The sequence below is a fragment of the Neodiprion fabricii genome, chromosome 1 (assembly GCF_021155785.1).
Source record: "Neodiprion fabricii isolate iyNeoFabr1 chromosome 1, iyNeoFabr1.1, whole genome shotgun sequence".
NCBI lineage: Eukaryota > Metazoa > Arthropoda > Insecta > Hymenoptera > Diprionidae > Neodiprion > Neodiprion fabricii.
The window spans coordinates 27,615,153-27,632,476 of record NC_060239.1 but is presented as its reverse complement, the minus strand read 5'-3'; the positions used below and the strand labels follow the sequence as shown (position 1 = coordinate 27,632,476).

Here is a 17,324-nt window from a genome sequence, read left to right as displayed (position 1 = left end):
GATCGACCCCATTGCATAGCCGTGGTTGAATTTTGGTAAACAAATTTTTTCATCTTTGCGTCAAAGGAGAAACCAGCATTCCATACTTGGAATCCAATGAGTTGATATTGTAGGCTACCTTATTTTCGACACGGATATGCGATGCTAGCTGTAAGTAGAGTAGCTCAGGCGCTTGGATCGTAGCGTGTTCTGCTAATTAGGCTAATTAGAGATGGATTAAATTTAGAAGAGACACTAATGTTATTTCCGGATTTCTCAGCGTCAGAATTATATTACGTGGGCGCAGCAATTTGTTGACTCAGTACAGAAATACCATAAACCTTATGATATTCAACGTGCAGACACTGGGTTGCATTATAATGCAAATAGAAGCGGCAACCCAACGCTGTATCCTGAGAATTTAACCTATTTCTGAGTCACAAAGTAAAAGTATACTCTATATATGTATATCAGTCGTGTAGTCGCAGAAGCGTATGGTTACAGGTAAGCTGATCTGCTTACATCGCGACGGAAAGTGTATCGACGAAGTGTTGGTACATATTCACTGCGTACATGCATAATCAGTGTGTAGGTACACGCGAAGGTTTACGATCGTTTGTTCTCGGGCTCGATGTGCTCTCGCGATGCTCGGCCTGCACGGTAAAACGCGAGACCAAGAAGTTAATATGTGTACACATGTATGGCACAGGTACCCGTACGTGTGTAGGGAATTCGTGTCTCTTCTCGCGAGATTGTCAGCCGCGTGTAAGTAATAAGCGAGGTAAATATCGTAGCAGAGTTATTTCTTGTTGCCCCTCTGCAAACGTCGAACTATCCAATGCGACGAAAATGTCGTCGATAGTTGGATTTTGGAACAATAGTATGGAGCGCGACTTATTATTATAAACGAATCGGTCTATCCGCGGTTTGCGTAGCTGGACCAGGAAGCTGATCGATGACGGTTGCCGCTGGCATTGAGAGATTGAAACCGGAGCGTACGAATCTCTAAATTATCGACCCATTGATTTCTCGACTGTCATAGTTTTAAATTTCAACGCGCAGCCACCCATTCAAATCACTACCGGTGATCGTCCCGTTCGAATGAAATATAAAAAATAAAATAAAGTAATACGAACCGAAGCACACGATCGAACAAGCTCAAAATCTATCGGTGACTGAGGTTTTCGGATCTTCGAGGTGGCCTTTGAACGACGCGTCACATCCGATACTTGAACCACTCTCACCCGTTTCCTTGAGATTTTTCGCTCCTAGCATGATGATATATCTATATAGGCAGGTACGTACGCGTACCAGCATCTAGATTTAATCAAAACGACGCTGACACAAAGTTACATATTTATTTATGTACGTTCGTAGGTATATGCTGGTTCTGTGAGACATTTGCAGCCCAACAAATATGCATGACTATATTTTCTCAACAAACACAAACCGGAAATGAACGTCTTTATGTGAGTATATAGCAAACATATTCGACGAGTATACAAACGACGAAAAGAACCGCGATGCGTACCTTGAAGCGCGTGCTGTGTTCAACCAACGATTGTATTGAGATTTCTTTAACAGCGCTGTCGATATTCGAAGCCACGTTGTCTATTAGGTTTTTCTTCGCTGTAACCGCGCTACGATTCCCGGATAAGAAAAGCAGGCGATATGGAATTTCAAAAAAGCCTTGCACCTCGTGAGACGTGCGAATAAATCGGCGTCGTTGACATATTTCGGTCTGTTGTGCATTAATGTCGCAGTCCGACCTCGAACGTGTCGATATATAGGAGTGACTTAGAATCTTCACTCCTTTCTAACTGACAGATGTTACGAGAGTTGAATACGAGGTTTCATTTCATTCTCGGTGTGTATTCGACGCTGAACATTCGATCAAATATCAATTCTGCAGAAGCTGCAGTTAGCGTGAAGCTCTCGTTGTCGCGACGCTTAACGCTCCGCCGACCTCTCCGACGACCGGACGAGCAGCAGCGTTGCACTTCCATATCGCAAGCTCGACGAAGCAGCTTCGTCGACGGATCGGTGCCTATCGAGCGGTACACGTACCTAGTCGAACGATCTGCAAATCAATTGAAATGAAAGGCATAGCGAGGAGGAGGTGTGAGGCAAGGCTCGTGAGAGAGAAAGAGAGAGAGAGAGAGAGAGAGAGAGAGAGAGAGAGAGAGAGAGAGAGAGAGAGAGAGAGAGAGAGAGAGAGAGAGACGACCCGCGTCGCGACGCCGCTTTTAAGAGGGAGACGGATTTCGTAATTTTCAGGTATAGGTAATGAAGTGGCTGACGAGGTACTCATCACCAGCGATTAATGACCGATCCGATTCTCGGTGTATCGAGGCTGATGTCACCGTCGTGTACTTGAGGACACCAACACTCGGTACGAGGCATGCAGGGTGTAATTGGACGGTGGAAGTCTGCAGGAACTCCCGGAAGCTCGGCTGAAAGGGTGAGAAGACCGCGAGTGACTGGACCAACCGCGAACCGTAATCAACCAGCGATATTACGATCGGTCCCGATAGTATACCTGGTGGCGGGAATTGCTCTAGCCGTGACAGAAGGCCCCCGTCACCTTCCCGCACCGGTTACTCGCCCGCGAGCCAGAGAACGTCACAATCCTCTCCAAACGCTCTATGGAGTTCGCAGACTCCGCAGAACACGTCTTATCCCCGTACCGAGGCTGGCAGTCTCTCAGTTCATGTTCGCCCGCTGAACATCGCGCGTCGCTAAACATTTTCAGCCTAGTGATCACGTGGCCGAGGAAGTGCCTGTACATGACAAGCGTTGGATCATCGAGTTGCGCGGTTGGTTTTAACTAGCTACGGTGCCAAAGCGTGCAGCGCACACATATCGAACGACGAAAGCAGAAGTCGAAAGCTGAGTTTGTTGAAAAGTGAAAGTTTTGCAAATTAACGAATTCAGTTCCTGCAGTGCGCTGGGTATAACGTATAACTCAACCTGCCTGCCTTCCTGCCTACTTGCCTGCCTACTTGTGTTCGGCGGCTAATGTGGGCCAGGCCGAATGACAAGTCTATCGGTGGAGAGCGGTATAACCCGTTGATCGGTCTGCCACACCACCGCCGTTCAGTCCATATATTCAAACGTTCGTAAAGATAGCCGGACGAAATTTCTCTATAAGCCACGTCGGAGGTAGGTAATTAATGCATGCACATATTCATTTAAGAAAATAGCGACGAAACGTTCGAACCGGTAACTCTGCAGCCTCGTGGAATTTTTCCCAACACCGCACCTGTCGCCTGCCGATTGTATTTTTAGTATCGACTCATTATCGGCGTCTCAATTCTTTCCATCTCGTTCTACGTCGTCGGCTCTGCCGCCGATGCATTTCATCGCTTTCTTTTTCTTCTCTTTCCAAATCTTTTTCAAAATACAAACCAGAGCCCCGAGCAACGCGATTCGGGCGTCCTTGTGACCGCCTTTACTCGCACTTTGCCGCACTTTCTACGCGGGCCCGCGCGTTCCCCCAACGAAAGTGAATGAGCGCGGCCAGCTGCGGGGCCCGTGTGAAGACGCGGTGCGACTCGCAACTTGGTAACGAGCACTTACGGTCTCTGTTCGTTATTGCCTTGTATTGCCATCGCGAGGATCCGTCTTGGCAGGACTCGACAGGACAGCGGGACGGTACGACATTTTGGCATGAAAAAAACATCGGGCTTGTTCAAATCTACGGAAGTCTCGAAACGCCCCACTCGCGGCGTTCCAACGCTGCAAGTGAAAAAGAAAGTTTCCACTCGCGCTACTCGTATCATTCTGCTTCTTTCCCGGTCAGTCATCTTACGGTCCGATTAACTACCAAGTTTGAATGCCCGGTGCCCAGGCGACCTTACACATAACGTGCCTCTGTGAGATCAGCCAAGTTTGGTATAGCTTGACCTTTCATTCGCTTTCAGGGTGACCATTTCGGAGTGCAACGACATCGAACGCCCGTAAAACTTCTGAAAGGACTGACAAAGAAAATCGGGAAAGAAGCACGCGGCTGATTCCTCAAGGACGGGCAACGACGACGTTGACAATATTACTATCCCGGGATAGGATTTTAATCTGTCATGACGTGTCGCCGATACGAGAGCACCCAAAAACGGTGCAGGCGATCCGATTGACAGGCGATCGATCAGCCGTCGGTTGTCAGCCATGAGAGCCAAGGGCGGGCGAAAGAGTTTGATCAAATTTCACGTGACAAACCGTCATCACCTCGCGGCAGCGGCGACAAAGTGAACTGTATCTTCATTGTGGACACCCAAGGTGTCGCGATGGTCTAAGACCTTCGCTTGTTGGTGAGAGTAGATCGAAGAAGAACGGAAGGCCCTACCGCCCCGCGGACAGCCCGCGCTTTCGGCTTATAAGTGATTAAGACCCAAGAAACAGTGACGCAATTGTACGCAAATTACGTAACAATAGTTTGAACAGTGTTCGCATATACACCTATATACATATATGGTAAATAAAAAGCGACCGACATTCGTTTCGAATACAAATAAATCCCATTAATAAGACACACACGTGGAATACAGAATAGACTTGTGCGAAAATCATCGTAATTGCACTCTGACTGAACGAAGGAGACGCGGATCTGTACCCGACGTAAGACTTGACAAAATCTCGTCGACTGCGTGGTTCGAGTCGCGTGCACATTACATACGTGAAATCTCTAGTCCGAAACGCTAACCATGGCCCTGGTCAACTTCACGCTACCTTATCAGACGGCGACTCCGTCGCCGTTCCTGCTTCCTGGTGCTCCGGGACACTCGACGGTGAACAATTTACGCTACAACGCCGTTCCCCCGCCGCCGCCAGCCCCGAGCTACAACAACGAAGACCCTTATCAAAACGAACCCTACGTTCCACCCGCCGAGTATCGTCACACCCCCAGTCTCACCACTCAGCAGCATCAGAGCACTTATGCTCGAGTCACTCATGAAACTCACTACGCAAATTACAACCAAGACTTCAGAAGGACGCAGACAAGGCAGTCCCAGCAGACGAGGCCTCCGCCGACTATCCCACCGACAAACAATGTTCTAACCCAGGCACCTCTGCAACAGCAGCCCCGCGGACTACATGAGGCTAAACAGTCCCAGGCACCCTCACCCGCTGACAACTATCCCGAAAGACCGAACGGGTAAGTGCGGATCAAAAACGTATGTTCCTGAAACCACCAGTCGACGATTATAGATCAGATACCCCGACTCTAAAGGATCGAACCATTTGTCACTTGTGTCTTTAATTTCATATGTTGAATGACGCGAGTAGAAACGAAAGTAGCTACAGTTTTCACAATGTCGAGTTCAGGCTCATTTTTATTTTTTTTTTTATTTTAATCGCTGAATCGATCAGAGCGGAATCACCTTGTTGTTGAATTCCCGAGAGTTAAGCGTTGGTATTTTCCCTGTTCTAACCATGTGCCGTAACCTTGAAACAGCCGAACAATAATGGACATTTTGACAAGTGTGTTACACGGGGATTGCGATGCATGGGTGGTCCGCGCACCGTGATGTAATTCAACTTTTGAGGGAGTTTACCTCTGTTGGCACAGCTCCGGAGAAATTTAACAGTTGATTATGTACATCCACTAGTCAGTTTATGCGGAGATGAATAATTCATGAAAAACAAATATTACACTGGTGGAAGGCACTGTAGAATCGTGCGTGATATTGCCGATGCGTTTATGAGGTCTCTACGTGGTTACGGGCATTACGGTGTACCTACACGGTATACTCAGGCTTGTAGTGTCTGGCACGTGTGTCGAGGAGACAATAAACCTACACGCCTAGATACATGCGACCAGGTTGTCCACTAGAGCCTACTTGAATCATCGGTTACATGTCTTTCTCTCCAGGTATACCAGAGTTAACAGCGAAGCGTACAGCGGTCCTGGCGCCAAGACATCCGTTCACGCTGTGCTCGATTACGACGATGACTTCGACGACTACTACGACGAGGAGGAGCAAGAAATGCCGAGTAACACCCACGTCACACCGATCCAGGGACCAATATTTTTAAAAAACGGCTCAGTCCCCGTTGTGCCGCTCTACTCTTACCCGCAATTGAACAACGGAACCTTCGTTCAAATACCGGTACGTACCTGCCAAAGATGAACATGTTCCTGTACACCGTCACGCTTGTGTCATTCTGAGAAACGGACTCTTTGCATGACGTAAGAAAAATTTTTACTCACGTAATCTCAAGGCTCCGCGGCGATCTTACAAGAGACCTCTTTTTTTCTGTCACACCCGCGTTTATATTGTACGTTTTTCAAACAAAAGCACAGTACTCCGATGACCAGCAAACCAAGTATCCTTTTTAGAGACATACGTGGCCTCACGCCGATACAAGTTCTACCTGAAAAGCGTTTAAATACCGTGGTTCGTGAATGCTGCCAGAAAAAAAAGCGTCGTCGTTTTGGTAATGAATTACACATAGAAACGAAACTAGGCGCTCTGCAGGCTCGTAGATCGTGAGATCGCGTCGTAGCGAGTTTAGGTATTCTCGCTGCATGACGGGCGGACGCGAAGCGAGCAATAAACCTGACACTTTCTAGCTTGCAATTCCACGCTTTTTATACAAACACCTGAATCCAGAGAATCCGCAGCATCTCCTCGCAGCAAATGACCCCGCTGATAGGAGGGGAAGCCCCGATCAGTGCTCGACGACGGTGGCATTGAGACGCTAACCCTTGGCCCCACCTTGTGTTACCTACGGTTGTAATAAATACGGTGACTTACTTTGGATGGGCCTTGCCGGCCACGGCTGGCACGGTGAGAGCCTGGGAAAGTAAAGTTCAACCGGCGCTTGCACGCGTACACGTGCACCATCGCAAAGAGAATTAATTTTAGCACCACCACTTCGGTATCTCGCAGGTTATGAAAGTCACACGCCGGTAACCAGTCCAAAGTGTTCTTTATTCTTGGCGGTACATAACGTAACCGTTATTGACGAATGATTTTGGCTCAACACTTCGGTAAACATCGGTATCGTCATTTTCGAAATTTCCTGAAGTGTGTTTCACAACAATTATATTACAATAGTTCCATGGTCCTTCAAAGTGGCGTGATCCTGTCAAAGTTGGAATTCAACCGATTGTGAGACTAATTCTATGAAAAGTTAGGAAATTAAACGTCTGTTAGACTACAAGATTCCACTACTTCAAGGAATTGGTGGTAAACCATTACACGTGCGGATGAACTGGCAACTTTTTACCTAATGTTTCACCTTCCGTACCATTGTCAACCACCGATCAATGGTCATGAGGACAAAGTAAAACTGTACTAGCTACCATCTCGACAACAAATTTATTAGCGGTGCAGTTTAAACATTATCCTTTGTCCTCCGAGCCGGACACACTATACCGAATATATATAAGATAGGTCGTGTGTGCACGCGTTTGCCGTGACAGGTATATCGTATTCCTAATTTTAAGTGCGCGTTTAATGGGCGCTGCCTGCCTTCGAGATACGAAGAGCGCGAAGGTTGTTCCAGAAGTAATGAGTGGGTACTTCGAAATGAAACAGTAGCCAACGAGATTGGACGAGTGCGAAATCAGCTGGCTGAAATGAAGCTGTCGGGTACGGTAATAGGGCCAGCATAATCTAACTTAACCTAACGCGAAGTCTCTAAGAGAATGTTCCAAGCCAAGCCTGATCTTGATTGGCAAAACTGGCGACCTTCTCTTTTAACAAAAGAGATGTTTTCCTCGATGTCATGTCTGAATACGCACGAGGGAGGAATCTCCTTTCACTTGGTAGCATGGTCACGGACGTTCTTAAAATGTGAAAACACTGCAATTTGCTACATCGCCTTTAATGCACGAAGGAAGGGAGTCGATTCAGTTGGGGACATTACAGTGTGACTGTATACGTGAAATAAAACCTAAACAGCCCAACAGACGAAACCGGACGAAGCTGATTGTAACGTTGTCACGCTCGAATGAATTGGCACAAAACACGATATATTCAACGAACGTCTCACCACGATAAAAAATCTCGATTCTTGACTAGCCGATTCAAGTGAACCACTGCAGTCGTTTGAATATCGGCCAAAAACGCAGGAACGTCTGCCCGTCTGATTTACAATTTATTTCACAATACTATCCGTTACAGATGGGACGATACTCGGACTTCGCCCACTGACGCTGCCACAAAGTTCAGAAAATATTGTCAGATTGATTGAAAAAAATGTTAAAATTTTCGCACTTTCTTTTCGTACGTAAAAAAAATTTTGCGGCTTTGCCCATTTTTTTGGTACACGCGATAACGTATTGAAAATTATTTTAAAAAATGCTGACTCACGGTTTAAACAGATCACTGTAAAACCCAACAGGGTTTTCACACAAGGATATGAGGCCGTACAAGGTAACCGTAAAATCGTTGAAAGCTGAAAATTCGTGACGGTCTGATCACCTTGCGATTCTGGAAACGTGGCCTCATCTTCATGACTCATAATTCTGATTTGGTAAAATAATTGACAGATACAACTTTCTAGCGCTTGTTTATTAATCACGTTAACGACTCTGTAAGAGGCAGCTCTTATAAATATATCACCATTTGCGGCGCATGGGATCACTCTGACCACTATAAGTATATTTTAATCCAATCAACAATCTGCGAAGTAGGCACTTTCTCAATATTCTGTAATGAATTTTCTTCAATCTAAAGTAAAAAAATCGAAGAATAATTGGAGACGAGTTCAGAAAGAATACAAATAGTAATAGGAGACATACGCATAGCACATACATGTATATTATTTTCGATCAAAGTTCTTCACCGTTATGTATTTTCCACCTATACGAACATGTAAAGTATGAGAGCGAGGTTTGGCCTAAAATTACAACACAACTTTAACATACGTCGTGAAAATAAGTTATCCAGGAAAATTTCCGGAACGCTCTCCGAGTTTAAGACAGACAGTTTGCAACAAAGATCTAGCTCATATCTGCACTTTCGCAGCAAGAATTGAATAGCCGGAGACTGCGTCGTCGTAAATCGAGCGTACAAGCTTATATAAAATCACGAAACGCGTCGTAAACCCAGCCGTATAATACAGTCGACCCTGTTAAAAGACATCCAACAATAGGAAGCGCGGAGAATGCAATACAGTTTAGTAGTATAAATCTCGCGTTTGTTTGCTCAGTCATATCTCTGGCGTACTGAATTTACCTGGGTATAACATGAAATTGATCATAAACGCCGGGCGGAAGATATTTAAGTGCCCATTTCGACAGCTTTGTAGTTATTTGCACCCACCCTGACCAGGATCTCGTAAGCAAATACCCGGACCTGGATCTAACAGCGATTAGACCCTCCAACGAAAGATCAGACCTTCGTTCTGGGGTCAGTCGGTTGTGCAAGCTCACCGGGTCAACCGTATCAACCGGCATACGGTGCGTCGGATGAAGACAGATATAAATATTCCATTAACGGAGTGTTTCGCACGTACGTCTTTTATACCAGCAGTGCACAGCGATCAAACGTAATAATTTATCGCTGGTTGGCGAACTCCTTTCACCGCGTCGCTATAAACTCGGTCGTTGCCGAAAAAACACGACAAGACGAAGAAGAGGAAAAAATATCCTCAATTTGGCCACGCGAGAAAACTGTCGAGCGTACTTTGCAAAGGGTGAACATAATTACGTGCATGCCTATAGATTCGTACGCGTAACCGCATATTACGGTAGCGCGAATATCCCGCGGCTGTTAACGCGTAATTAGCAACCACCACTCGATTTCTTCGAGGCCTTGCTAACCGCATGATTGCACGGCTCTTCGAGTCCTTCATTTAGCTCAGCGTTTGCCCCCTGCGCGTTTGGCGTAAAAATTTAGGTCATCGTTCGTTAATACCGCGCGGCAGTGGAAAGCACCGTTGTATACATATAACCATTAACGTACGCGCGTTTGCAGAATTTTTTAATTCAAAACACACGCGAGTGCGCAAATTATATCTCGACCAATCTACGTTGGGCACGATATTTTGCACGAATTTTCGCGTCACCCGAATAAATACGTACAGGTACGTCGAACCTTTCGCAAGTGTTGGGCGCCGTTTCTGCGCTCGAGCAAAGAGGTTGAATTCAAAGATTGGAAGTACTATGACGTCATTGTTGCAACCCCCACCGGTTTAGTTGCGATTAACGATCCTCGCGTCTCGTCGTGCATGACTTTTCTTTTGTCTCTTCCAGCGCGTTCGTCATTAAGCAAGTATGCGCGTAGATTATACATTGGATAGCATGAATCGTGGCGCGGGACTCAGCAACACGGACCCAAAACTAGTCTAGACATTTTCTAATGCCGATATTGGTGGTTTGTCGAAGTGACGTGGAGTGAACGCAAATGGCATTCAAGGAAGACGAGAAAATGAAAGCCCGGGGGATATGCGCAAGAATGCTCAACATGGCATGCCGGCCGTACGTAACTATTACATTTACGTGTACATCACTGGCTATAGTTGGACCCAGTGTCGAACAGCCGTGTACAATTGTGAATGAAGCCACGCCGATATCATCATGAGTCCCACCTGAGTAACGTGCGTTTTTCAAGCACGGATATGAACTCATAGCTCAATATTCCAATTTATATAACATAATAGTATTACACTGAAGTCTGAACTGATTTAAAAAATTTATTCACTGATAAAAAGCTAAACTATCCCTGGGTAACATGGACTGTAATTCATTTTGATGGAAATAAGTTTTTAGCGTGAATTCTCAATATTTGTAAATTAAGTCGGAAGGAAAAGTACTGCTTAACTGCTTTATCGGCGTGCGCTAATCAAACAAAATATAGGTGAAAACAATGTACATTTATCTTAGATTTGTCTATCCGTAAGAAGCCGAGACAGGACAGCTAGTATTCAGATATACTCTGGTCACTGATGTATGTTTTATAGAAAAGATGTTTTAAAAAATGTTTTATCCAACTGCAGAGAAAGTCAGGGTTCCAAGGCTGATTATTTATGCGAAATTTTATTCGCATTCTATCGTTAAAGAATAACAAAGCTCTTTTTTCTCCTTACCTTTGAGTACAAAACCTTTATATGGACCGGTAAGGTATGAGAGATATAAAAATCTTATTACGTATAGCGTTAATTAGAATAAATTTTGCAGGTTGAAGAAAATTGCCTCAACAAAAAGTGCAACAATATATGTGTATAATAGTGAAACGGAACGATTTAACAAACGACACGATAAACCAGCTTTGCATTACACTAATTTAATCGAATCTGATCATGCGATTCGTAGCCATTGAGGTGAGATGGCAGTAGGCAGGCATTCGCGAATAGAGGCGCGTGACTCGTTAGCGTGACAAGCCCGTCGATAAAAAATCACTCAAGATAAATACTTATTCAATTTATCTGATAAATCTCAGGCACTTTAAAGTTTGATAGCACGTAATGGATGGGAAAAGGACGCGAGCCGGTTTGAGTAGTTTTTACGAATACCGCGTCAAGTTATCAGCCATACAGTAACGTAAGAATTTGCAATACTATCCCCAAAATTCACGCGCGCTGACCGATTCCGCGCTCGATCGAGTAAGGTTGATAAACTCTAAACTTGTCTTATTCGCAAAGTGAACACGAATCGGAACTACCGCGATCCGTTTGAAAATTACACAGAGCTCAAATTGAACTGATCCATCGCGTGAGCACGAGGCAGACCGAAACTTGATCCGGAGTGAAAATACAATCATGTATTTCCGTGTAGAGACACTCCGCGCATGTTATAATATGCAAAGACACGCTCTGCACCGACGCCTCAAAAGGCCGTCCTTCGGACTATTCAAATATCGCAATAATGTCCCCGGAAGTTGTTGCGCAGAACCAGATCTCGGTATCTCAGGACGCCCACGCGCGCTGCCAACTCGGCATTGATCTCTCTCATTGCGATGACTTCGGTAATAATGATAAGAGGACTTCAAATGACAGATCACGGTATTCCACGCTCTGGTCGTATGGCAAGATTAATACCTCGGACCGCTGAAGCTCTCGGAATCGGCAAAAAAAAACTATGTGCATTTATGCAAAGCGACAGAATTAGATAGTGATTAGATATGCGGACATCTGCTTAAACGGCAGATGATTTAGACAATCTTGCCAATGCGCCCAGGTTAGGCCATTTAGATGCTGCGGGGGAGTGAGATCGATCCTCTCCGGCTCTGGAGGTGATTTATTTGCAAGTATATCGGTTCCGTCTTTACCTTCGTAAGCCACGTTCGTCAATTTATGCGCACTATTAGTCTCCTACGAAGTATTCAAATTACATCAGAAAGTGTCTTCTGGGGTAATTAGAGAAGTTTTTTTAAATGCACGCTGTACGTTCGTTATCCGAAGATCCGTCGGAGTAACTTTCGAAAGAATGAATCGATTTTGGTGAAATTGGGCAGACTGCGGGTAACTCGCAGATGATTTATGAAACTAAAGGCATTTCATCATTTTATCAAAACCATTTGAGTGGCGTTGCTTGTAGGAAAAAAAAATTAACGATCTTAAATAAGCATCACCTACCAATACCTTGTCGACCGATTATAGTGGAATTTGTTGATTATCATATTTCTCCTATAAGTTTTCTACCGCAGTCGCTTAATTTCTTGCTTATTCCTGGATATTCATCTTCGTTTCGCAGCTGCAGGCCATCTCCAAAGTCACATGCGTTATATACATATTTTTGAACTTGGGTATTTCCCTTCATTTGCGAAATCCATGAAGGAAATGCACCGCGAATATATCGCAGTCAGAATTTAATAATCGCCAAGAACTCTCGTAATTACGTGCTCGCGGCTGCGTAGCATCTATTGATGTACGCGTAGATCGGAAACGCGATTTTCAACCGGCCATTACAGGTACCGAACACCCACGTGGATACAACTCGTAGGCGTACACACGGTAGAGCAATCCGCAGTCGAGTCTCCGTCACATCAGCAAGAACGCGCAACTCCTGATGATTCATTCTGTTGCACGCTTGGGAAACCACGCTCAGGATATCGCGCTCATTGACAGCCGTTTGCAGCCTGGGGGATTGAATTAGGTCGGGTCTGGCCGTCGATAATTGGTAGAACCGAAAATAGTTGGCAGGAAATATTAAATTACAGAAGCCGGAGATTCCGGTAGCAAGAAATTCGAGTAGGGATCACGGTTGACGGGTGAAATTCGTAAATGATTTCGTAAATCTTTGGTCTAATGGTTGCGGTGAATGATGCTTATACATTCCGGTGGTTTCTACTCGACGACCCTAATGAGACCAAAATACCGCTGCAGCTTAATAGGTAGAAATGACCGGCAGGAGAATGCGCACAGCAAAACGGCAGTCAGCCTTCGGACACCATTGTCGTCGTTAATGTCGTATGCAAGTCGTCGCTCGTATTCGATTCTCAATTATAATAGATGACTAAGGTGTACACGTCAATCAATCGTGAAGATCGGCAGGAAGTGCACATCAACGGGTTCATCGACGATTCATTCATTTAGTCTGTTCAGTGGCGCGTGACCGATACTCGAGACTCTCTTGGTGGATGTGGGGCTGGTTGAGGGAAGTTAATCGAAGTAAACGATACAGGTATAGATTAACGATCGGTTGAATAGCAAACGATGGATTCGAAGGTGACAAATTTATGGAAATAAGATACCGGCTGAAGTGGTCAACTTGGAAGTGAAGTGATAAACAGTTACTTGAGTTAAAATTCATTTATAATAGCGTTTTCAATACAGTTCAGTAGGAAAAACAATTTGTACGCCGATCATCCGACTCGATGACCATGCGACACCCGTGCTCCACGTATATAAACACATCAGCTGTGATGATGGTGATGAGCGTTTTCTAGAGCTATTTTTACACTTTTCGCCCGGAGGAAAACACCGAATGCACCGTTGTAATGAACGTGAATCTATTTCAGGTAACTGTGCATTGAGTCCTTAAGATACAGTGCAGCTCTTTCGTACACTCTGGCTGAATAAATCTCTAGGTATGAATAAAGTTTGAATAATCAAGAGTTATGGTTGGTCTCGGAACCGCGAGAGCGTAGAATTATTCCCAAATATAGCGCAAAGATCGATATCTGTTAGTACGGGCTGTGAGGGGTCTTACCAATTTAGGTAGGTACGGGTCAATAGACTCGAGAGCGAAGCTGCAAAGGCGGTGTAAACTGTCAATCCTTTCGTTCCTTTTGCCTGTCCTAGCTGACGCTACATAAGAGCGTAAGACAAATATTTATTATCTAAGAAGCTTATATTTGTGTGTTAGTAACGTTTGCTCATCAACAATTTATGCTAAAAACTCAACCGATGGAATAACGTCGCGGTTTCATACGTTGTGGCGCGTATCGAGTGAATCCAAATGAACGCTAAACGTTCGGCCGCGTGAAACTTATTCCACCTACTCGATCTTACATTGTAAGAATCAAGTAAATGTCAGAGGAAACAAATTTTATTATCAACATCGCTGAAACACGGAAGTTTACAAGTTTCACGTATGCACGTACGTGTCGCCGGTTCGTCAATCCGTCCACCAAATGCAAATATTCCTACACTGAGAGAAAAAAGGCATTTAATCCACTAAATGTGTGTTCACGGGTGGCGAAGTAAATATGTATTTTTCTCAATTCAAGATCTATCGGTCTAACAAGATATTCAGTTGATTAAACTAAATTTTGTTACAGCAACAAAAGTATTTTGTTGAATTAAGTAAGTATATTGTGTTCACCGCATTTACTTGAATCAAACGAATATCACTTGACTGAAACAAGCCTTTCACTCCGTGTAAAACAATTCGTTTCCACTTCGATTATAAGTATTATACCTACTGGAATGATGTTTGAAATTCGATACGAATGATTTGGATTCCATCCGAATGCGTGACTCCTATAAATTTTATGTTTACACAAGAGTTACTGAACAAGTTTGTTCGTCAGAATACGGATTATATTCGCAATTGAACACTCATTTAACTGTGCCAGATACTGTGGACTGCGCTGTCCGTGGCCTTGGGGGTTGAACTGCGGGGTGATTTGGTTCGAGGGTCACCATGCATCAAGAGATACCATCAACTTTTCTGTCCAACTGCCGGTAACACCTATCCCATGTAAGTATTTCGTCAAAAACACCTGCGCACGACGTTCAAATTTTGCGAAACCCGTCATCCGATCGCACTGTGCACTTCTAGAAATGGGTTTGCTTCGTCTACTGCAGTTTAACCGCGGATCATTAATTATTTCGCGTTCCTTTATTTTTCGGGCTTCGCTTCGTCGCTGCGAGTAAATCACTCGATCGTTTTTCAGAACCGTGACACCGTTACACGCAACACGGCACGTTCAATTTGGAAGAAAAGAAATTAATCTTATATCCATATCTAGAAATCTATGAAGACAGAATAGTATCTTTTACTATTCCGACGTAACTACTACTGGAATGAAAAACGTTGGAATAATTTTGTGATCTGGGGATTCGATTCAATACGCATAAAAAGTGATCGCAATCGCGGATGACGGTGTTTTATTAATGCCTGTATAGAATCTGACAAGTACATCTTGCAAAGATTTATTCTTTACATTTTCTTTTAAAACGGGAATACTAATCGGTTGTCCGATCGCGTGTCGATACAACTTGTACCGCAGCAACGCGGCGGTAAATGCAAATCTGCAATTGATCTATAGCATATGGTGTCGGCATAATCCTTGACAGATAACGCGAAGTTGACGTAGCGGCTGATTCTTGCGTCGTATACATGTGTTCTTCGGTTGAAATCCATTCGTTACACTGGATTTATTTTTCTACGTCAACCTACAGACTAGAAACCAATGTGTTACAGCGACCGGATAGAACGTTTCATCGACGAGAACAAGGCGTTGATGAAACGGATGTACGGGGATTTCGAGATGAGCACAGAATACGGTCCGCCGACCAGAGAACCGGCTGGGCATCGCCGGAAAAGGGCCTCCTCGAAACACGACATACCGGATGGCGGGCCCAAACCCGAAGACGACGACGGGGGTAATTCCGACGGGGAGTCCTACTTCGCCAAGATGAGAAACACGCGTCAATCCTTCGGCAACAATCAGAACAACGAAAGCGGAAGGTGTGTGAAGAATTGCTGACACGGAGTTGCGATATCCGTTGGAATTCGGAACAATCGTTGAATGCTTTTTTCATTTTACTTCCCAGGGTTGACGCTTGCGAATCAAAGATAGAGATAGTGACGCCATATTGGGCCAGCAACAGCGCTGGTAAAATTCGGGCAATCGTCAACACCCAGCATTTCGAGCAAGCCATTCACCAAGAAGTTTGTTCGTGAGTATAGTCAGATAGATCGTCACGCGGCAAGACGAACCAGGAGAAAGAACAAGGTTTTTGGTGACTTTCGGGAGAAAACATTTCTCCGCAATATTGTCAACTTCGCAGAATTGTTTTCAACCGGAAATATAGGCGGTATTATCGAAGAGATTTTTTTCTCGTACTTTCGACAGGATAACAAGGACGAAGAGATGCAGCGGCGACTGTGGATGCGAACAAAAGTACAAGTGGCATCGTCTTCTCGCTTACGATCCAGACAACGACTGCAAGGGTATATTCATGGACTGGTTCCTCTTTCCATCGTGCTGCGTCTGCAGGTGCGATCCTCTTCCTAAATTTCCATCGACAAACTCTCGGAATTAATACGATTCTTGAGCGTACGAAGGACGTCGTTTTGTCGATTCCATCGTAGCTCCTGACTTATTCACTGGCGATGTTCGCCAGTTTTCAATCGCAGTTCAATGAGAACTTGCGACCAACGACGTAAGTTGTAAACTAGATATAAGTAAAATAAATTCGATCGTATTCCTAGTAGAGTAAAATCCAAGACTGGCAAGTGACCCGTTCTAGATTGTCTTGGAAGTTATTTATCATTTATTAGTCGCTCGAAATAGTTCCATATTTATGTTTTATCTGAAAATCTTTATTTAGAGCGAAAATTTATAGTAGTATGTAAATTATGGAACAGCCTAGATAGCCAAATGAAATTTCACGCTGCGTTGTACATGTATAAAATATCATTAGCGTTATAAGATTTTATACATAAGCCAGTCTTCTTTTTCTTCTTTTTCTTTTTTTTTTCTCGAATATGTGCCTAGTATATCTCTGACTTTTGATAACACCATTTTATTGTAAGGTTATTTTAGCTAATAATTGGATAATATATCGATAATTATAGTAGCTGTGTACTTCTATGCGTAGATATCATTCTACGATTTCAACACATCATTCAACACCTGCGACAAAATCTCACCTTCAATAATTGTTAAAAATTATTATACCAATACAGGATCGAATAAACTATTAAGACTACGATAACTCGC

At 44.3% G+C, this 17,324-nt stretch overlaps 1 protein-coding gene across 2 annotated transcripts; it reads left to right on the top strand.

Moving 5' to 3' along the window:
* Positions 1-2,616: 2,616 nt before the first annotated feature.
* Positions 2,617-17,319, top strand: LOC124187945 (protein spaetzle 3-like). Of its 2 annotated transcripts, none has more exons than XM_046580145.1 (7): positions 2,617-3,141; positions 3,903-5,131; positions 5,849-6,086; positions 14,949-15,073; positions 15,800-16,066; positions 16,153-16,278; positions 16,455-17,319. In XM_046580145.1, the coding sequence occupies exons 2-7, from the start codon at positions 4,680-4,682 to the stop codon at positions 16,642-16,644; spliced, it is 1,398 nt and encodes a 465-aa protein (XP_046436101.1). In that variant the 5' UTR covers positions 2,617-3,141; positions 3,903-4,679; the 3' UTR covers positions 16,645-17,319. The 2 variants fall into 2 exon arrangements, with proteins under 2 accessions (XP_046436101.1, XP_046436102.1); XM_046580146.1 differs by having other exon boundaries at positions 2,617-3,145.
* Positions 17,320-17,324: the final 5 nt, after the last annotated feature.

Bases quoted from the DNA above. Each gene is read 5' to 3' on its own strand.
- LOC124187945 (XM_046580145.1), top strand. From the start codon at position 4,680: ATGGCCCTGGTCAACTTCACGCTACCTTATCAGACGGCGACTCCGTCG. The intron at 15,074-15,799 runs GTAAGTATTTCG...AATGTGTTACAG, and splicing joins GCCGGTAACACCTATCCCAT to CGACCGGATAGAACGTTTCA. The intron at 16,067-16,152 runs GTGTGTGAAGAA...TTTACTTCCCAG, and splicing joins CAGAACAACGAAAGCGGAAG to GGTTGACGCTTGCGAATCAA.